This window comes from Salvia splendens, chromosome 7 (genome assembly GCF_004379255.2).
Source record: "Salvia splendens isolate huo1 chromosome 7, SspV2, whole genome shotgun sequence".
Lineage (NCBI taxonomy): Eukaryota > Viridiplantae > Streptophyta > Magnoliopsida > Lamiales > Lamiaceae > Salvia > Salvia splendens.
The window spans coordinates 36,542,343-36,563,946 of record NC_056038.1 but is presented as its reverse complement, the minus strand read 5'-3'; the positions used below and the strand labels follow the sequence as shown (position 1 = coordinate 36,563,946).

Here is a 21,604-nt window from a genome sequence, read left to right as displayed (position 1 = left end):
TTAAAACAAAACTAACGTGGCCTACGTTTGCTAATTATCTTCCTAGAATAAAATATCAATGACTATAAATTTAGCAAATTAAATCCCAAGTTTATTAATTTCGTAGTTCGAGTGGGATTTCAAATTAATCACAATTATGTTGATTTATTGGCAGTATAAATACTGATAGGAATTGTGGGACACTTGATGTAAAATTAATCACCTATAATATTAGACTTTGTGGAGTACTTAGAAAATTAGGTTTGTAAGAAATTAGGCAATTCATTGAATAATTTGCATTCGAAAGTCTACCCATTTACAACTAGCACAATTATCGGAAGATTATTATTGGTCAATTCCTTGACTCTGAAATATATTCAACTTTTAATCTCCATAACTAATTACTCCTATTATATCTATGTACTACTAATTAAAATTAGAAGGAATTGAAATGACAAATATAACCCTAGGAAGATTAATGGCATGTGTGAGGAATGGACCTACGTGCAGACAACTGCAGTTTCCCACGTGCCAGGGAATGGAAACTATAGTTATTGATAAAAGTAATTATACCAACTTATTATAATTTAATTTTAATATAATTGATAAAAGTAATTATACCATTTAGTATAGATTTTTTGGCTACGGCAATTCGATCCGAAATTTCCACTTCATGAAAATAGACTTAATGAAACTCGTATTAGTATTTTTTTTATTTTTCTATTGTCCACCTCAATTTATATAGAGTACATTTTTTTAACACAATATTTAGGAAAGTTGAAAAATGGTGAAAAGTTGCGTCAATATAAATTCTGTTTAGTTATTTACTCAAACTGTATTAAAATGGCGGCCGTGGTGGTGACAGGGACAGTTTGGTAAATCTGGGAGAGTTAGTCTGTCTTCCCTCACTTGTATTTGAAGTCCCTTCCCTGCAAAGTGTGCTCATCTCATCTCTCAACTCTCAACACACAGAGAGAGAAAGAGAGATGCAAAGGATAAAGTAAAGCCCAACAAAAATACTTGATAAGAATATCGGACAATGCCAGCCTTTTTTTGTTCTTCATCTCCTCCTCTCTGATCTCCCTTCAATTTCTTGATACAAATTCTGGGAATTTGGGCTTTAAAAAAATTCAAACTTTTTTCATGGGATTTTCTTGAAAAATATATTGGGACTTGAGCCTGAGTAAAAAACCATGAAGAACAGAGGTGGAGGAGAGCAGTTTTCAAGAAGTGTTATATCTCAAAAATGGGTTCTTTTTCTCTGTCTTGGTAGCTTTTGTGCTGGACTGCTCTTCACCAACAGGTATGATCATCCATGCATATATTTCCTCATTTAATCTCACATTTTTTTAATTTTTCATTTGATTCACTTGCCACCATTTTTAAGATCCCAATTCTTGAATTTAATAGCACTTACATGGATTTATATTGGTATATATTGTTGTTCTTGATTCTTCTTTTTATCTTCTACTACTACTTTTGTGATAATTTATGGTGAGGGGACCTCTAGCTAGATCGCAATTCTTGATGACATCTAGTTTAAATTAGGACAATGTTACATTTGAAGCTTACAAGTAGGAGACTAAATTGAATTGTGTTTCCTCTAATTAATTCTACTTTAGTTTGATTTCCTAACTACTTTATGCCTCCTTTACTGCAAATTTCTAAAATTCTGAATTAGTAGATTGAATATTTAATGTTAGAATGGTCCCAGCAATAACTGTGGAAGGTGCATTTGTGGCTTCTAAAAATCAAGTTTTTTTCCTCATTTTGGATCATAGACTTATTTGTTCTTTTAATCTTTCTTTAATTGTTTGAAGATGTATGTGTATTTTGAGATACTAAGTTGAATATACTTGGCGTTTCGACAGGATATGGTTCATTCCAGAAGCAAAAGGCGTGGCTAGAACGACAGCGTTTGAATCCGAGAGGCTAAAGCTTGTAGCAGAAGGCTGTGATCCATCGTTCGTGAGTATCCATCTCTCTCCCTTGACCTTGTGTATAATTATCAGCAGGAAAGACGAAGCTCACTTTTTACGCGTTTCATCCATGAGCAGAGCAGTGTGAAAAGGGTGCCAAAGAAAATCTTCAAAGAAGTTTCTAATACTCAAAATATTGATATGAAGTAAGCTTGTTTTGTTTGTTAACTAACATAAAAAACATACTTTGGTTCTAACTTTTTGGCATGTCTTGATGATTTTATCGTCGTGTGTGTGATAGGACAACGCTTGACAAGACCATTTCCTCGTTGGAGATGGAGCTGGCTGCAGCCAAGGCAGCGCACGAATCCATCTTGAATGGCTCCCCCGTGTCTGAAAATGACAAGGGTTCGACTAAGAGAAGGAAGTACTTCATGGTTGTGGGAGTTAACACTGCTTTCAGCAGCAGGAAACGGAGGGATTCAGTTCGTGCAATGTGGATGCCACAAGGTCTGTTTCTTGACTCCTCGTCCGTGTCCAAATGTTTTTATCGCTGTGATTGCGTCTCAACAGAATTGAAAAACAGGAGATAAACGACGAGCATTGGAGGCAGAGAAGGGGATTGTAGTCCGCTTCGTCATAGGCCACAGGTAACAAAATCTCACATCTATCTAACTATCTAAACTTTAGTCACATTGTACTAAAAAAGTTAGTGTATTTCACATTTGATTTGCAGTGCTACTTTAGGAGGAATACTAGACAGAGCCATTGAGGCCGAAGATCAGAAGCACGGGGACATCATGAGACTGGTGAGGCTCGACTCGTGCAACTCTCCCTCACCACATCCATTTTAGACCTTACCATACCATGTTGTTGAGACATCATCTCTTTGGGTGTTGTAGGACCACGTCGAAGGCTATCTCGCGCTGTCTGCCAAGACTAAGGCCTACTTCGCCACTGCTGTCTCGTTGTGGGATGCAGAGTACTACGTGAAAGTCGATGATGATGTCCATGTCAACATTGGTACAACACAACACACATCTGTTTTAGTCCTTTTTCATCAAGTTCTCGAGTGATTTTCATTAGTCATGTATGTTTGAAATCTTGTTACAATCGTTGCAGCAACACTTGGTGAGACACTAGCAAGGCACCGGAGGAAGCCTCGTGTTTACATCGGATGCATGAAATCCGGCCCTGTCCTCTCTCAGAGGTACATATCCCAAATTCTCAACACCTTTTTTTCTCAGATGATATGAGTTTTTGAGGTTATTTTTGTTGCAGGGGAGTGAGGTACCACGAGCCGGAGTTTTGGAAGTTTGGAGACAACGGGAACAAGTACTTTCGCCACGCGACCGGGCAGTTATACGCCATATCAAAAGATCTAGCCACTTACATCTCAGTAAACAAGTAAGCATTAGCATAATCTTCAAAGTTCAAATCACACATGGACTAATGTTGTTTTATTTTATTGATAGGAATGTTCTGCACAAGTTTGCGAACGAGGACGTTTCTCTCGGAGCTTGGTTCATAGGGCTTGACGTGCAACATATAGATGACCGGAGATTGTGCTGTGGGACGCCTCCAGATTGCGAATGGAAGGCGCAGGCGGGGAACGTTTGTGTTGCTTCGTTCGACTGGAGCTGCAGCGGGATATGCAGATCAGTGGATAGGATAAAGGAGGTTCATAGAAGATGTGGTGAAGGTGAAGAGGCTGTGTGGAAGGCTAAGTTCTGAGAGTTAGTATATGTATGGAGAGAGAGGGGCTTTGCAAGAACTTCTCCATTTTAGAAGAGAAGTGTTTAGCTGCAAAATGCAGCTAAGGAAGCAAAGCAGCACTTCAGCATTGAGAGCTAAAAGTTGAGAGATTGAGGAATGTGCCACAAAATGTTGAGATCATATATGTTATGATTAAATTCTTGTGTTTTTCCTTTTCCCCCCTTTTTGTAAAGTAGAAGTAACAATTAATATCTACATGTAATACAGAGAAACGAATTTAATCAAAATAGCCGGTTTGGTTCACTGGGCCAAGCTGAAACTTTATAAGTGTACCAAAATGATAAAAATGAATTATTTTTTTGGAATGAATTAATATTTGAGAGTGTTACTTGAATAACTATTTCTGAAGTCCAATTAATGTGAAATTGCAATTTGATCCCATAAATTTGGTGAATTTTCTCATATTTTTAAAATCACTCGATTCTCTTGACTTTTGACCATTCATATTTCTGTTGTACTTTTTTGCTCGTGTTAATTTTCACTCTCTTTTCTCATATATTGTTTGTTCTTTTCTTGGTGTTATTTTCTCCATGAGAGGTTAGCATTTATATTCACCAAAAGGGTTTACATTTGAAAAATAATAGTCATCTCCATAGAAAAAAAAATATTATTTTCCAAATACAAAACTACCAATATATCAAAATAGTTGATTTCACAATTAATTTTGAAGTACATATTCTTTAAAGAGTTATTCACATAGAAACTTCATAAATGACTTCGTAGTTTACATGTCAATTTCTTAAACAATTATTTCAATCTGAAAATGACTTCTAGACTTATCCAAATACATCAAATATCAAATAATAATAATAACACTAGTATCCTATCTCATAAAACTATATATACATGAAAATTCTCTATAATATACTCCCTCCGTCCCATAAAAATATAGGCAATTGGTATGACACAAGAATTAAGATAAAATTGGTAAAGTAAGAGAGATGAGGAGGAGAATGGTATGGTAAAGTAAGAGAGAAGGAGAATGATAGTTAAAGTACTATTAGTGGATAGTGAGACCTACATTATTAAATTGATATAACTTTCTAAAAATAGAATGCACATATTTTTGTGAGACGTGCGAAAATGGAAAGTGCACATATTTTTATGGGATGTAGGTAATATGAAAAAGCAGTAAATATTTTTATTAGATAAATAGTTAGATCTATCAATCTCCCTCTCTATCTCTCTCTTGTTTTGGGAGGTTAGAAATAACAAGAAAAAAGCAACTAAAACATGACTCCTACACTAACTAACTAGACATGTGTAATTAGATTTACCACAAGTTTATTAACACTTGACCAAAAAGTCACGAAGACCAAGCAAGATCCAACCTTTTCACTTTATTTCATCATTATTGTTAGACCACAATTTAGCATCTATATGGAAATGACTTTAGACGAATTTAGACCCAATCCCAATCTCTCTCTCCCCAACAAATCTAGAACCCTACTCCTAACCACGAGATCCTCTATTCCAAATAATTTTATATAAAATCAACACTATATAAGGGCAAATTCCCAAAAAACCCACCATGTTTTTATCAAATTGTGGTCAATTCACAACTTAAAAAAATGTCCAATTACATTTTTCCATTGTCCCATTGCGCGAACAAAACTTCCGGCTACTCAAATAGCATCTTTTAATACACAATTTTGACCATGTCTTTAATTTTTACATATGTACGTGCCACGTTAATAAATTCAGACTCGCATGCCGAAAATTTTATGAAAAATGTCAAGATCATGATATAGGAGTAATTGGTCATTTTCGAAAGTTGCGCGATTTAACAAAATTGGACAAAAGTTGATGTTTTTTTAGCAATTTTCCATATACAAATACTCATACATTTGGTCTTTATTCTTTAGTCTAAACCTTCCAACTTTCTTGCCGAGTCGTTCTCTCTCTCCCATGATCATATTTTCTCTCTCTATTCCATCAAGAATATATGGCCACAAGAGTTGGACTCTCCATTGATCCACAGATCATCAGAGAAAAACCCACTTCCAAAACCATCTCAAACTCCACCAGATTTCTAGATTTTTCCCGCCGGCCATGGACTCTCCGGTCAACTCGCCTCCCATCACCACCATCCAGTTCCCGGTCGCCTCCGAGGATCACGGGAAGAGGAAGGTTCTCGACGAGGTGGACTTCTTCGCCAACAAGAGCGAGGGCGGTCGCGATGGCTATGATGAGGAGAATGGGATGGACCACTTCAAAGGAGGGTGTGATCATCGTTTGGATTTTAAAGTTAATGTATGTGTCTTTTTTTTTTTCTTATGGATTTTAATTTCTTTGTGGTTTTGATTTTTTGTTTTTTCAACTTTTTTTTTTGTTTCCGGCAGACCGGTTTGCATCTTCTTACGTCAGCGAACACGGGGAGTGATGAGTCTGGAGTCGAGGACGGAAGGCCCTCGATTCCGAAGAGAAAAAGAGAAAATATGGAGGTGCGATATATAGAGAAATGTTATTCTACATTGACTAAATGAAAGTAAAAGTGATAAAACCCTGGATTTTATTCTAGTTTATAATTAAATGAAAGAAAAAGTTGTTAGTATATTATGCGTATAACATTTCTTGTATGTAGCATAACATTTTTTGATATGTATAAAGAAATGTGATACGAACCTATATTATATTTATTTAGTTTAGATATTATAGGGATTTAGTAAATCTTTTCCATATCTTAGTTTTCTTATTCAATAAGTTAGGGTAGTATTCTAGTATTATAAATAGGAGAGCTTGTTATCATATTTAATCATCCATCAATAAATATATTATTTTGGCCAAATGCCTCGAGTTATGCTTTGAATCCATAATTCCCTACGCTACCTGCTGCCCGACGGAAGGTCTCCGCGCACAGCCGGAACGTATATCTGATCTGTAGCCGTTGCCCGACGGGTTGGAACCCGCGCACAGCCGCCCAGATCTTTATCTCCGCCGACCCTCACGGGCGCCGGATTATCTTTATCTCGTTATTGTCCGTTTTATCGGATCGTTAGGGATTAAGTCCTTAACAACTGGTGCTTTCATCGTGATCTCACCCTCCCACCATCTCGAACCGAAGCTACACCGCTGCCCGACGGAAAACATTCCGCGACAGTAACTGCTTTGGTTGTCGAGTCCCGCCTGTCCGCCGAGCTCTAGCCGCCGGACAACTCTACTTCTGCAACGCCCGACGTGAAGGATTCCCGCGTGCCGCGTCGAAGTCAGACGATCATCACCACCATTTCTACCACAACCACGATTCAGTCCGTCGACATGTCATACGACTACGCCGGCTATTGCCATCGTAAATACAATTTCCCTCAACCCGTGCAGCCGTTTTACCCCTGCCACACCCGACAGCCCACTTGCTGGGACCCACCATGCACCCGTCGGAGACAGCCCACTTGCTGGGACCCACCATGCACCCGTCGGACCACTGCATATCAACATTCTTCATCCTACGAGCTAGATATGTACTCGCCATCACCGCCCAAGCGCCGACCTACCTGTTGGGACACACCTGTCTATCGAGAGACACCAAGGCAACGCCCCTTCAACGAGGTCTCGGTGTATGATCAGCCGCCACCCAAGTACAGGCAGGAACCCGTTTCCAGTAAACTAGATCGCGTTTTGGACATATTGGACAAATTCGAGGCTTGGAGCGACGATACAGATCACCGCTTCGAGAATCTTGAGGAGTATCCGAGGCGACACCAACATCTTCATAATGGCCGCGCCGAGCAGCCTACATACCGGTCACCGCGGTCCGACCGATTTCTGAGTCACGGCACAGCTCCGTTGACTGTCGTTGCCCCGCCACGGTCCGGCGTCACGCATCGGCCACAACAGTCCAGCAAGTTTATTGATTCGGGGAAGCAGTGTGGTCTACCCAATACTCCCAATCTCATGGTTCAATCACTCACTCCTGTCCAACAAGCGGCCTTAGACGATTACAATGAGAAATTACGTATTTATAGGTTAGAGCAAGCCGCTTTGCTCGCCAGTTTGAACGGGTCGTTTGAGAAGAACATTCAAGATGAGAATTTAGCCGAAGAGAAAACTGATAATACTCCCACGATAGTATTCGGTGTTGAGGTTCCCAATGACATTACCGATGTTCACAATGATGGCGCTCCTCCTGATGTTCCAAACAACGAGTCCCCTGGAGAGTTCATCAAGAACAAAGGGATTGTCAAGAACGACAATGAGCCACCACAAGTGCTCGTTGGGGTATATGATGAGAAGATTGGTGAAAAGGAGGAGACATTGCTAGAAGATAAAGAGGATGATGGTTCTATTGGTGAAGTGGAGAAGATAATCGCCTCACTCAATGTTGTTCAAGTGTCATCCAAAAATGTCGTTGGAAATTGTTGGGGCAAGAAAGGAGATAGTGCTTATACCGATTTGCCCGTAATTGCTTGTGTCAATGTGGATTTGAATGTCGGTGATGATCCAAATATGAATCATCGATCAACATCGTTCGACAAAGATGCAAGGTTGATTCCTCCGGGAAATGACACGCCGTGTTTGAGCATTCATGGAGGTGTGGCAAAACTTTTCATTTCAGCGTTGAATTGTCGTGACAACAATGTGGCGGGGGTGTCCACCATATCTTATACCCAACACGGTTCTCTATTGGTGATTTTGGGTGGAAATGATGAAGGGAGACGCCCAACTATTCGGTGGGCATTTGATCCAGGAGGAGATAAATCGCCAAAGCTGCTTCTTTCAACTCTTCGTAGCTTCGTGGTTCCTACCTTGAGGACAAGGTGGATTTTAACCGTGGGGGAGTTGATACGAACCTATATTATATTTATTTAGTTTAGATATTATAGGGATTTAGTAAATCTTTTCCATATCTTAGTTTTCTTATTCAATAAGTTAGGGTAGTATTCTAGTATTATAAATAGGAGAGCTTGTTATCATATTTAATCATCCATCAATAAATATATTATTTTGGCCAAATGCCTCGAGTTATGCTTTGAATCCATAATTCCCTACGCTACCTGCTGCCCGACGGAAGGTCTCCGCGCACAGCCGGAACGTATATCTGATCTGTAGCCGTTGCCCGACGGGTTGGAACCCGCGCACAGCCGCCCAGATCTTTATCTCCGCCGACCCTCACGGGCGCCGGATTATCTTTATCTTGTTATTGTCCGTTTTATCGGATCGTTAGGGATTAAGTCCTTAACAAAATGTTATAGGTATTGTTCTCGTCTAATTTAGATTGACATTAGTTTTTTTTTTGTTTTATCTATTAATTTTAATTCTGACATTAGTAGGTGTATTACATGTTAATTTAATTTGTTTTGTGATAGGTGGCATTTCTTCAAGCTGAAATGGAGAAGATGATTTCAGAGAATATTCGTTTGAAGGGGTTGTTGGATGAAATAAAAAACAGCTATAACGGTTTGCAGATGGAGGCGCTGACAATGATGCATAATCATGAAGCAGAGGAAAAGAAAAATGGGGTTGTAACGCCTAGACAATTCTTGGATCCCGGTTTCGGGGGTAACGAGGAGAGTTCGTTGTCCCCACCCGAGGGGCACATTGACCGGGACATGCCTGTTGCCCATGACAAAGATGTCGTGGGCAGAGAGGAACAAGGTCCGGAGAGCAAGGCTCAGAAGCTTGCACACTCTCCGAGAAGTGTTGATCAAGCCGAGGCTACCATGAGGAAGGCCCGTGTCTCGGTCCGTGCTAGGTCCGAGGCTGCCATGGTACGTGCTTTCAAAAATTACTTTCTTAGGGTTGGATTATTGATTTAGGGATTAATACTTTTAAATAACCAGTATGTTGCGTAAAATTAATGTTAGCCATAAATTGAGATCTTGAATTAGAAATGAAGTCTTCAAAATCAAATTCATCCGTCGATGCCACAATAATATTTGAATTTGGATTTGGGTTGCAATTTCATAAGCTCCCAATTCAATTATTTAAATTTTATATCTTAAATTAATATTTAAAAATCCAAATATTTGTTAGACATGTTCCCCTCATTTTCGGGCCTCGATTCCAATTTAATTTTTAGCCTTTTCATTATTTTTTGTTCTTTTATATATTTTCTCTTTTTAAAATTGTATATTTAAATATAAATTTTTAGAATATCCCTTTTATATCAATTAGTTATTTTTATAAAATAAATGGTTTTGAATTGAATTAAAATATTGTAATTTCAATTTAAATTACATAAAATTTCAATTATAAATTTCTTGTATCAAACACACCCTTAAATATTTTTGAGGGTTTAATTTGTTAATGGTGTTATATAGATCAATGACGGATGCCAATGGCGCAAGTACGGACAAAAATTGGCTAAGGGTAACCCTTGCCCTCGTGCATACTATCGTTGCACGATGGTAACGGGCTGCCCTGTCCGAAAACAGGTATACGCGCCATCGTACTTCATCTTCTACTGAAATAAAATCGTCAAGATATCAAATCACAAACCTAACACCATTACATATCTCTCCCCATGTCATAGGTCCAACGATGTGCTGATGACACGACCATCCTGATAACGACCTACGAGGGCAACCACAACCATCCGTTGCCCCCGGCCGCCATGGCCATGGCGTCAACCACTTCCTCGGCCGCAAGAATGCTCCTCTCCGGCTCGATGCCGAGCGCCGACGGCATAATGAACTCGAATTTCCTAGCTAGAACCCTCCTCCCATGCTCCTCAAGCATGGCCACCATCTCCGCCTCCGCCCCATTCCCAACCATCACATTAGACCTAACACAATCCCCAAACCCTCTCCAAATCCCCAAACCCTCCAACCAATTTCCCCTCTCCTTCCTCAATTCGCCCCAAAACATGGCGGCCAGCGGCAGATCCGCCGCGGCCGCCCTTATATTCGGCCAAGCATTGTACAACCAGTCCAAATTATCATCGGCGCCGGAGCTAAGCCAAGGGGCGGCCCATGACCATATGTTGCCGTCGTCGTCGATGCATCAGCATAATCAATTGAGTGAAACCGCAAATGCTATAGCAGCGGACCCGAACTTCACGGTGGCGCTAGCCGCGGCGATTTCCTCGCTCATTGGCCCCGGGGGGCCGAGCTCGAGTAACGGTAGCGCCATCAATAACAATAACAATGACGACAACAACAACAACAACTATGGAAACGGCAATGTCACCAGCAGTAATAACAGTGGCGATGGCAACAATAATCTAAACAGCTCGGGGTTTCGAGTCAACTTATGATCATCGGCCAAAGTAAACCCTCATTTCCATCACGATTAGTCTCTTTCAAAAAAAATTTTGTCTTACTTTCTCACAAAAAGGTTAAAATTCAAAACATTAGATATTGTGTTCTTAATTTTGTCTCTTTTTTAGCTCTTGAATAATGTAAAATAATAAAAAATGAATATACAGAAAAAAGTGAAATCAATCAAATATTCGTGTAGTTAATTGAGTATGTACGGAGTAATATTTATACTTCATGTTCATAGATATAAATTACCTATAAATTAAAATGGATTATATGTCTTATGTTTATTCTATATATATATATATATATATATATATATATATATATATATATAGTCTCATTATTCACAAATCCACTCTTAAAGACCGAACCACCGAACCATACCAAATTAGGGTTTTTAGATCTAGTTTTTTATGGATGAGAGACACAAATTTATCAATTATTTTCGCCTTCATCACGAGCCTATTTTAATTCATCCGAAGGTAAATAAGTCATACTAACATGTTACGAAGATTTAACTTCATTCCAGTAGGTTTTTACTTCATTCCAGTATGTTTTTACTTCATTCCAGTACGTAAATGCAGTTTCGTCGTCGCGTGCCGTTCTTTCTCTCTACAATATCTATCACCACCGCCACAACGTTGATATGGTGTAATAAACACATGGAATGACGTAATAAATTATTGGAATGAAGTATGTGTAGAAGCATTTGAAGTCCTACTGGAATGAAGTAAAAACCTTATCCAATGAAGTAATAACGTTTCTGAATGAAGTAATAAACGCACTTGAATAAATTGCATTTTTAATGTAAATAAAGTAAAAACTCAGGTCAATGAATTCAAATGAAACATATGTTGAATCATTTCAAAACCTACTGGAAGAAAGTAAAAACATGTTGTAGTTTCAAGGTATTACATACGGAATGAAGTAATAAACCTATACAATGAAGTAAAATGAGCTTGTAATGAAGACCGAAAATTTTACACAGCAGCACATCTCATCAAAAAAACTAGATCTAATGGCCCAAATTTGGTCTCTAGTTCGGTCTTTAAAATTGGTTCGACATTGATCACAACTCTATATATATATATATATATATATATAGATAATCTATGTGAGTTTTGATCTATGCAAAACTCAATCTTAAGGATGACCTAAAATGATCTTAACATGACCTCAAACTCGAATTTTATAAAATGACCTAAAACTACTTAATAATAACCTACCGTTTTTTGGTTAATTATTGACTGGCAGATTGATAAATCTCATAATCAGGATTTGATCTGATTTTTATATTGAGATGCATTTTTTTATTGATATTTTCCTAATATAGAGTATTTATATTCTCCGTGTACAATACTACATTGGGGACTGCATATTAACTATTTATAGAAAACTAAAATAGAAAATTATACTCCGTATATAAATTTATTATAGATGAAAGATATTAGAGGGAACTTACGTATAATATACTACTATGTTTCAAAAACATATAGTATTAAACACTTCCATGATTTTATATGAAGAATAAATGATATCTTTCAGTAATAAAAAAATAGTTTTCTTTCAAAAAAAAGTAGTTTTGATATTTTTTATCCGTACACCAAAATTCAACCATATATTTCTATGGTAAATATATTCAAAGTGAAGTCTATTTTTTACTAATACTAATATTTTAGTTATTTCTATTTCTTTTATTTTATACTTCCTTCGTCCCATAAAAATATGAACAATGAATATGACACAATAATTAAGATAAAATTGTTTAAGTAAGAGAGAGGAGGAGAATTGTATGGTAAAGTAAGAGAGGGGTAAAATGGTAGTTAAAGTAGAGTTAATTGAACATGGGACCTACATTATTAAATTGATATAACTTTCTAAAAATGTAATGCACATATTTTTATGGGACGGACGAAAATGAAAAGTGCATATATTTTTACGGGAAAGTATTAAATATGTATGGTGGACTAGAAATTTTTTTTTGGACCGAGGGATTGCATAAAAGTGGCTAATTTAACAAGTAGTACTACTATTAAAATATTTTATTAATCATAATTTGGAGAGAAGTTTAAGCGGGAAAATTTTCCCTATATTCCTCTTAATTTCAACTGAATAGTTAGCCTATTTTCACTACCTACAAATTTACAATCCTTTGCCTTTGCGAGTCTGCTTTTGTCAATTCTCTTCAAACATAGCAAAAGAACCAAGATTCTGAACCAGGTATTTATTACTGCTTCGTTTGTGCCTATATCATTATATATAAGTTATTGCTAGTTAATGAATCACCAAAAATTAGAATTTCTAAAAACGTGATAATCAGAAAAAATTGAAATGCACACCAGGTGTTTGTGGAAAGTAAGTGAAAAGTAGTACACCCTCTACTATAGAGGCGTTTTATTTTGAGCACTCATTTTGGAAAAGTAATAATAAATAGTTAGAGTGGAAAAAAAGTAGAGTAAGAGAGTGAATAATATAGATAATAGTCTTCTCTAACCCTCTACTATTATTTTTATAAAACGAGTGCTACTACTATAGAGGGACAGAGGGAGTATTTTTTTAGGAGCATAAACAGCAGTGCAGCAGCTCTTTTCTTTCCATAGTTGATAAATACTATATATGATTGAGTGTTTTTGTCTTTATGATTGATTAGGATTTCCAATGAATGAAGAGATGGAAGAAATTAGATTACCTGTCAAGTTCATAATGAACAAAGATAAAACCAAGGTACTATTTGCAGAAGCCGGCCTCGATTTCACAGACGCTTTGTTAAGCTTCCTAGTTTTGCCATTGGGGACAGTCGTGAAGATCTTGAAGAAGCACCATGGAGACGGGAAGGCGCCCGTTTAGGAAGCTTGAGCACTTTGTACAACGGCTTAGAGAATCTCGACACCTTCCATTTCTCAACTGAGGATGCTAAGATCTTGCTGCTTAATCTAAAAAGCCTTGATGCTGGCGAACATCCTCGATTTGATCTGGCCTTCACTAAAACTAGAGCTTCCTTCATCATCGGTGATGATCTGAAGGTGATGCGTAGTATGGAAGGCTCTATCATGTCTACTCTCAACAGTCTTGGCGTTGCTATGACGGAGATGGATGGGGCAGATACTTGGAATCTAAAGTTCGGATACAAAGAGGTTAGAATTTGTATCGTCCTTTAGAAAGGCCAATTATCTCTAAATACACGAACGTTCAGCTAATTTTGTTTTTGTAGATGAAATAAAAATCACCTTTAATACATAGACTTACAATTAATTGGTTAGACATGAATGTCATCACACCAAGTTGAAGTGGATACATGTAGTAGTACAATTTAAAACAAATCCATATGCAAAAGGATATGTGTCCTATATGATTATATCCAATATATAAAGCAAAATATGGAGTATAAATTATTAGGGATATCATACTACAACTATAATCAGAATTCATAATTAGATGTCGTTCGGTTGTCATGACTAATTATCATATGATAATCTATCTAGCATTATGTTGTGAGATTATTTTAACTGGAGGGAGTGACTATGACTAATTATCACATTATTGTCGATCTAGGATTAAGTTGTGAGGATTAACCTCATGAACCAAACACAATACATATTTAATCGCCTCCATCACGGCATCACCAATTCAAATACTCCCTCCGTCCACAAAAATAGTCCGATTTGTGAACTTTTTATTTTTAGAGATGTGAATATTTTTTGTGGATTCCCATAATGGCAAAATGAGATTATATTTCGTGGACATAAGGAGTATATAGTAGGAAAACTTTCTTTGTCTTGAAGCAAGTTAGGGATTTTTTTATATTTCACTCATCTTCGTATTGATCAGATGATGGCTTTACTGAGGATGATGTTTGTTTCCCGGAAACCACTGACCGCCCTGCTCTGTGGGCACCAATGCACCCGAGCAGCTAGACAGGCAAACCCGGTGGTGAACAAGATTGGAAAGAGAGCCCTTTTAATGAATCCCAAGAAGATGAATTTGAAAGTCATGATGCAAAAATCTACAAACAAGTTACTCTTTGCTCAAGCACATGGGAATTTCGTAAGTTTCCTATTTGGGTTGCTCTCCATTCCTTTAGGGAGAGTGGAGTGGTATTTGCACAGCAGCACCGGCGTTACAGCTATGGATAATCTACACTGGAGCATAATGGATAGTTTGTACGGCTACGATGTGATGACTACTGAGGCAAAGGATTTGCTATTCAAACCTCCCTTGTTTGATGATGCTTCTTGTAATGTAATGGATGCTCGGTTTGGCTGTTGTAATGACTATCTTGCTCTCAGTTTCAACCGGAGCAAGAGCAGGTGTCATGTTAGGGGATCAGGAATGTATATGGTTAGTGATAATCTAAGGGTTACAGCGTTGAGTGCGAGCTCCGGTGTTTCCGTGATTAACGAGATGAAGGTCGCCTTGTTGGACGTGGAAGAAGTGGAGCTCCAAGTCGGGTTGGAAGAGGTGAGATTTGTGGTCGTGTTTTTTAATTATATTTTTAGGTAGCGCTGTCTAATTGTCGGCCAGCGCTGTCTAATTGTCGGCCAGGGTTAGGTTGCTTGGTTAAATTGCCGCCGGTCAGTCCACTTGTCCTAACTAAAAGTCACAATTTACCATTTTGGGCCGATCCATCTTAAAAGTCAAATCTATTTTTACTATTTTTGATGAACCGACGCCATCTCTAGGTTATGTTGATTTTGTTGCTAGACTCATCCTATCTTAAAAGTCTCAATTTGCCATTTTGGCACGTTCTTAAGTTAAAGGTCAAGTTACTTATCCCATTCATTGCACGTTCAACCAATTTTACAAAACCTCTGTTAAATTAAATTGATTCTACCAAGTTTGGACTGAGAAATTAATTGATAAATAACATTAATTAGAAATTGTCTTCATTTCATTTCGTGTATTGGTGAAGTGAAACATGAAATATACAAATTGACCCGAATTAGTTGGTTTTCTCGGTGCCGTTTTCGTGTATTGAAGTGCATCTTCTTCTTTACTTTCTTGCATAATTAATTGCAATTTCTTACTTGTGGTTGATCTAATTAAATGGAAGTCATTTAGTTGAATTTCGTACAAAACCAAATTTTTTTGTTATATTATCATGCTACATCTTAAGTTTGCTTTACTAGAAAAGGTTGAGGTATGAAGAATTGGAAAATGGAAAGTCAGAGCATGTAGGATTTCAATTTTCAAATACCAAATTTGTGATTTCAATTGTTTTGTCTCTGGAATAATACTTCAAAAACTTTTGTGTATTCACTTCAAAGACTATTTTGATATAATCAATCTGAAATTTCCTCAATGTTACAAAAACAGTATGCCGGAGGCTGAGCAAGTTAAGTTCCATATCAAGCTTGTGATAAATAGGGAGAAGACGAAGGTACTATTTGCAGAAGCCGGCAGTGATTTCGCAGATGTGTTGTTAAGCTTCCTACTTCTTCCATTGGGAACAATTGTGGAAGTCCTCGAGAAGCAATACGGAGACAAGACGCCTGTTGTTGGAAGCTTGAACACTCTCTACAAAGGTGCATCAAATCTTGATGTCGTCCATTTCCATGGAGAGATTTTTAAGAAGTACGTGATCAATTCAACACATTTTGAGAGTGAATTGTGTAAACTGAGGCTCAAGATCCGCGGTACTCAGCCCACAAGTTCCACTTCTTCGGAATCATATGAAGGAGTTTTCACTGATGGTGCAGCTTCTTTCATAATCACCGACGATCTCTGTGTGCTGCCTAATGGGACAGGTTCTATCATTGAAACTCTCAGCACTCTCGGCGTTGCTGTGAAAGATATGGATGGCATGGATATAAGAAATGTGACATTTGGATTGAATGAGGTGATTCATCATGCATACATTTGATCTTTCTTTGAAATAAAAACCTCTCAAGTATGGATACCTTTTTTGTTTTGTTTAGATTATAGCTCTGCTGAAGGAATCATTGGTTTCCTCGAATCCACTCACTGCCCTCATTTTCCCCGGTAGAAAGATGATTGTAGCAACAGAGGGGCATGTTTTGTTGCATCATATTGACCAGAGGCCGAGTCTTGTGATCCCAGAAAATATGATGTTGAAAGTCATGCTTCAAAAATCGACAAACAAGTTTCTGTTTGCTCAGGCAGATTGTGATTTCGTAAATTTTCTTTTTGTCATGCTGATCATTTCCTTAGGAAGAGTTGAGTGGTTTTTGGGAAGTAGCACCGGTCTCAAGAGTATGGATAATTTGCATAGAAGTATCACTGATAATTATGATAATATGCATCTGAAAGATTCGGATACCAAAGACGTGCTAATCAAGCCCAAGCATCCTAATTGCTATTTGTTAAATGGAAACAGATTCTGTCTTATGAATTTCGACCAGATTGGAAATCAATCTTAAGTCCACAGACCGAGGATGTATATGGTACGTGATGACTTGACTGTTGCACCGTTGGGGGTAAGCTTAGGTCTCTCTGTTTTCAACGAGTTGAAGATCTCTTTGTCTGATATAAAAGAAGTAGAGGTGCAAGTTGGGTTGGAAGAGGTAAGATTGGTGTTTGGATAATGCAGTTTTGGATATAATCATACTTGCATTGTACTTCACAAATATACATCACGTATACACACGTCTTGTCAAATATATGGTACCCATACACGTGATCGTTGGTGCAGGGTTTAAGCATATTGAAAGCGGCTCTTACATCGACCACTGCTTTGACAGATGGCCTCATCAACCCCTTCTTAAATAAACAACCTCAATAAGAAATGGAGCGTCACTCGGAGTCGAAGAGGTAATGATTTAATCATTTTACTCATCTTGTCTTGAGCTGATGTTTGTTCCATTTAATCATACACATTATTTATAATGTGGATCCCACAATCTACTAACACTAATCATGTGAAGTTTTATTAATTGTGTAATTTAATTAGAATACATAACAAGTAAATTGAAATAAAAAGGTGAGACCATGAAATGAATACTTAAAGGAAGAGATGATGAGTTATAAAGGTTGTTTCTTGGGTAAAGAATACTGCATACAAAAAGTGTTGTTGCATGAATAGTGAAAGGAATGAATATTTTTATGACAGAGGTTGTGGATGATCAATTACTAAATTGAAAGTGAAAAGCAGAAGATATGCCAATGGTGGAATTCCTAAATTAATTTAAAGTATAGGCAAAACTGAATTGTTTGCTTTATTTGTAAGCAGAAGATATGCCAATGGTGTAATTGTAAAGTATTTGCCAAAGCTAAAGTATTTGCCACTAAGCCAAAGCTGAATTGTTTGCTTTATTTTGCTTTATTAAGCAAATAATGCAACTCTTTCTCTCACTTTATAGCTCAAAACCACCGTCATAGCCACCCTCCCTCCGCCGTGCTCAGCCACCATCCTCAAGCAACGGTTTTTTTTTACATTTTTATAATTACAAATTGGAAGTTCAGGTACTTTATGACCCGTTCATCTCTTGTTCATTCTGTTTATGTTTAATCGTTTATTAATTAGCTAATTAATTACTACTTTCATTTTTGTTGGGGAGATTGAGTTTATGGTCCAACTTCAAAAATTAGGCTTTGCTTTTGCTTGCAAGCTGAAATTAAATTGAATGGATGAGATATTTAAGTGTATAATTAATTGGAGTATTTTGCAAAAGATGCTGAAATGAATAATTGGAAAATTGTAAGTTGTATGTAGGATTTCAAAGACCAAATTTGTGATTCAATTGTTTTTGTTCTGGAATAAGACTTCAAAGACTATTTGACTAATTGGAAAATTAGAAGTTAGTATGAAGATTTCAAAGACTATTTGCAGAATGTCTAAGGCTGAGGAAGTGAAGTTGCATATCAAGGTTGTGATAAATAAGGAGAAGAAGAAGGTACTATTTGCAGAAGCTGGCAGCGATTTTACAGACGTGCTGTTAAGCTTCCTACTTCTTCCATTGGGAACGACTGTGGAAGTCCTCGAGAAGCACTATGGAGACAAGGCGCCTGTTGTTGGAAGCTTGAACACTCTGTACAAAGGTGCATCAAATCTTGATGTCGTCCATTTCCATGGGCAGTATTATAAGAACTGCGTGATCAAATCAACACATTTTGAGAGTGAATTGTGTAAACTGAGGCTCAACATCCGCGGTACTCAGCCCACAAGTTCCACTTCTTCGGAATCATATGAAGGAGTTTTCACTAATGGTGCAGCTTCTTTCATAATCACTGATGATCTCCGTGTGCTGCCTAATGTGGCAGGCTCCATCATTGAAACTCTCAGCATTCTCGGCATTGCTGCGGAAGATATGGATGACATGGAAACAAGAAATGTGACATTTGGAATGAATGAGGTGATTGATTCATCATACATTTGATCCTTTAATTTGAAATAACTATTGATATACCTTTTTTTTGTTGTTAGATTATAGGTCTACTGAAGGAATCATTCGTGTCCTCGAGTCTACTCACTGCCCTGATTTTCCCTGGGACACATGGGACACAGATGATTGTAGCAACAGAGGAGCATGTTTTGTTACATCAGATTGACCAGAAGGCCGATGTTCCAAACATAGAGAATATGAAGTTGAAAGTCATGCTTCAAAAATCTACAAACAGGTTGCTGTTTGCTCAGGCAGATTATGATTTCATAAATTCTCTTTTTGCCACGCTCGTCATTTCCTTAGGAAGAGTTGAGTGGTATATGGGCAGTGACACCGGTCTCAAGAATATAGATAATTTGCATAAGAGTGTAGTTGATCATTTTCATGACAAACATCTGAAATATTCATGTACTAAAGACTCACTGATAAAGCCCAAGTCTAGTGAATCAACTTGTTTCAATAAAAGTGAGTATGGGTTTATGCATCTAACTTATGTCCGGGCATGGACGATGTACATGGTAAGTGATGACTTGGCTGTTGCACCGCTGGGGTTGACCTCGGGTCTTTCTGTTATCAATGAGTTGAAGATCTCTTTGTCTGATATAAAAGAAGTAGAGCTGCAAGTTGGATTGGAAGAGGTAAGATTAGTGATGTTTGGATAATGCAGTCATTGATAAAATTATACTTATGTTATAGTATTTCCTTTGAAGAATTTAATGGTATCTAATATCTAATACAAGCGGTGGTTGGTGCAGGTTTTAAGCATACTGAAAGCGGCTCTTACATCGACCACAGCTTTGACTGATGGCCTCATTAAACCGTATTTAATGAAACAAGAAAGGGAGCAGCAGTTGGTGTCGAAGAGTTGTTGATTGAATCATTCAATCCATCTTATCTTGAGGTGATGTTTGTTCTATTTGTGCATGTTTCGGGGGCGTGTATCACGTATATTGTTGCTAGCCTTGTTGATTAGACATGAAAGAAACGACTTAAGTTGTTGGATATGATCCTGTTTATGTTCCTTGTGGTACAACTTGTTTATGTTTATGATGATAAATCTTGCTCAAAACAAATTATTTTGATGTAAACCTCTCTCTCAAGAATTTGATGTTATAGGTTGGAAGAGGTAAGATTGGTGTTGTAAGTATGATAATTGATGATGAAATTATGCCTTTCTTGCAGACAAATTTTTTTGGTGAAATGCTTCTGACTTTCTTCTTAAATGTATTTCTGAACTTGGTATCTTTTTGGGAGAATTGGAATTAAACGAGGTGATGCTGAGAAATTCTTTGCAAAAACTATTTTTTCAAACTGTTGTAGGGCATAATGCAACTGTTACGGTGCTGTATGAAATGTAGGAAATCAATTTGATGAAATGCTTCTCGCATTGAGCATTCTTTGTGTAATTTGCTTTTTGAAATTAGATTTCAATTCTAATTCAAGATAGGACTACCATTTTTCCTGCTTGAAAGAAACAGAATTCAAGGTGTGGGGAAGAAGAGAGGAAAATGGTGCTTACCAACAACAAAAAAGTAGAAAAATACGAAAAGAACAGGAAAAAAAAAATGAAATAGCAATAGATTCAGCAATTCGGGAATTTTACTAGTAATTTCTTGCCAGAACTCAACTGTTTGCTACATTCTCTTTATTAGGAAAACTGACTATATTTTATTAATGAGAGATGTTAAGAATGAAACAAATACAAACAAATATGAACAAAATTCTAAATATATGACTGAATATGAAATTGGATTCTAATATGGTTTACCACAATAATCCATCAGACAAAACTACAAAAAAAATACTCTGTGAAACATAAAAAGAAGTAAAAGTGAAAAAGCAAAAGCAAAAGATCAAAAGAATTGGCAATTAGTGTAGCGGACAATTAGTGTTTTCAGATTACAACGTTATGCGCCTTACTTCTATATAAATAGATACACAAACGACAGGCTAGGCCCAATAAGACAATTAAGGCCTAAAACAAAAACATATCATAGGGAGACCCTCGTTTGGCTAGTGGCAAACAACAGATTCAAGACATACTAACAATTAAGTATAGAGGGAATGGAATAGAAAAGAGAAAATAAAATAGCAAAGTTTAAAGTGTTGATTTATATTAGAAAATGGAAATGATTCACCTACCTACCTTGGGACGACCCAAAAAAATACTCTGTATATAAGTAGACTATCTTTTAACGAAGGACCGTGGGAATATTTATTAGTTAGTTTGTTGTTGCGCACATTTTTTTTTCAGCATGTTGAATATCTACATTTTCTTGGTAGGAGCTCCAAAATGTGTGATGGTAAAGAAGGGGAGTTGTCACTGAAAGTGATGATCAATAAAGAGAAAACTAAGGTACTCTTTGCGGAAGTTGACAGCCATTTCGCGGAC

At 37.3% G+C, this 21,604-nt stretch overlaps 3 protein-coding genes across 3 annotated transcripts; all 3 read left to right on the top strand.

Annotated features, from left to right (window-relative positions):
* The first annotated feature begins 917 nt into the window (after positions 1–917).
* On the top strand, positions 918–4,011 carry LOC121741997 (probable beta-1,3-galactosyltransferase 2). Its single transcript, XM_042135005.1, has 10 exons — positions 918–1,282; positions 1,851–1,947; positions 2,037–2,104; positions 2,200–2,408; positions 2,485–2,548; positions 2,635–2,707; positions 2,801–2,921; positions 3,021–3,108; positions 3,180–3,305; positions 3,374–4,011. Exons 1-10 carry the CDS (start codon positions 1,173–1,175, stop codon positions 3,630–3,632), a joined length of 1,215 nt encoding a protein of 404 aa, XP_041990939.1. The 5' UTR covers positions 918–1,172; the 3' UTR covers positions 3,633–4,011.
* A 1,515-nt stretch (positions 4,012–5,526) lies between these two features.
* Positions 5,527–11,048, top strand: LOC121811342 (WRKY transcription factor 6-like). Its single transcript, XM_042212180.1, has 5 exons — positions 5,527–5,927; positions 6,017–6,118; positions 8,978–9,379; positions 9,932–10,045; positions 10,144–11,048. Exons 1-5 carry the CDS (start codon positions 5,727–5,729, stop codon positions 10,864–10,866), a joined length of 1,542 nt encoding a protein of 513 aa, XP_042068114.1. The 5' UTR covers positions 5,527–5,726; the 3' UTR covers positions 10,867–11,048.
* Positions 11,049–12,984: 1,936 nt separating this feature from the next.
* LOC121810846 lies at positions 12,985–20,413 on the top strand. Its single transcript, XM_042211568.1, has 11 exons — positions 12,985–13,093; positions 13,524–14,007; positions 14,702–15,331; positions 16,187–16,709; positions 16,789–17,245; positions 17,318–17,394; positions 17,614–17,641; positions 18,190–18,292; positions 18,660–19,182; positions 19,254–19,850; positions 19,968–20,413. The coding sequence occupies exons 4-11, from the start codon at positions 16,188–16,190 to the stop codon at positions 20,082–20,084; spliced, it is 2,424 nt and encodes an 807-aa protein (XP_042067502.1). The 5' UTR covers positions 12,985–13,093; positions 13,524–14,007; positions 14,702–15,331; position 16,187; the 3' UTR covers positions 20,085–20,413.
* The last annotated feature ends 1,191 nt before the right edge of the window (positions 20,414–21,604 follow it).

Bases quoted from the DNA above. Each gene is read 5' to 3' on its own strand.
- LOC121741997 (XM_042135005.1), top strand. From the start codon at position 1,173: ATGAAGAACAGAGGTGGAGGAGAGCAGTTTTCAAGAAGTGTTATATCT. The intron at 2,105-2,199 runs GTAAGCTTGTTT...TGTGTGTGATAG, and splicing joins ACTCAAAATATTGATATGAA to GACAACGCTTGACAAGACCA. The intron at 2,708-2,800 runs GTGAGGCTCGAC...TGGGTGTTGTAG, and splicing joins ACGGGGACATCATGAGACTG to GACCACGTCGAAGGCTATCT.
- LOC121811342 (XM_042212180.1), top strand. From the start codon at position 5,727: ATGGACTCTCCGGTCAACTCGCCTCCCATCACCACCATCCAGTTCCCG. The intron at 5,928-6,016 runs GTATGTGTCTTT...TGTTTCCGGCAG, and splicing joins GTTTGGATTTTAAAGTTAAT to ACCGGTTTGCATCTTCTTAC. The intron at 10,046-10,143 runs GTATACGCGCCA...CCCATGTCATAG, and splicing joins GCTGCCCTGTCCGAAAACAG to GTCCAACGATGTGCTGATGA.
- LOC121810846 (XM_042211568.1), top strand. From the start codon at position 16,188: ATGCCGGAGGCTGAGCAAGTTAAGTTCCATATCAAGCTTGTGATAAAT. The intron at 17,395-17,613 runs GTAAGATTGGTG...AACCTCAATAAG, and splicing joins TGCAAGTTGGGTTGGAAGAG to AAATGGAGCGTCACTCGGAG. The intron at 18,293-18,659 runs GTACTTTATGAC...GACTATTTGCAG, and splicing joins ATTACAAATTGGAAGTTCAG to AATGTCTAAGGCTGAGGAAG.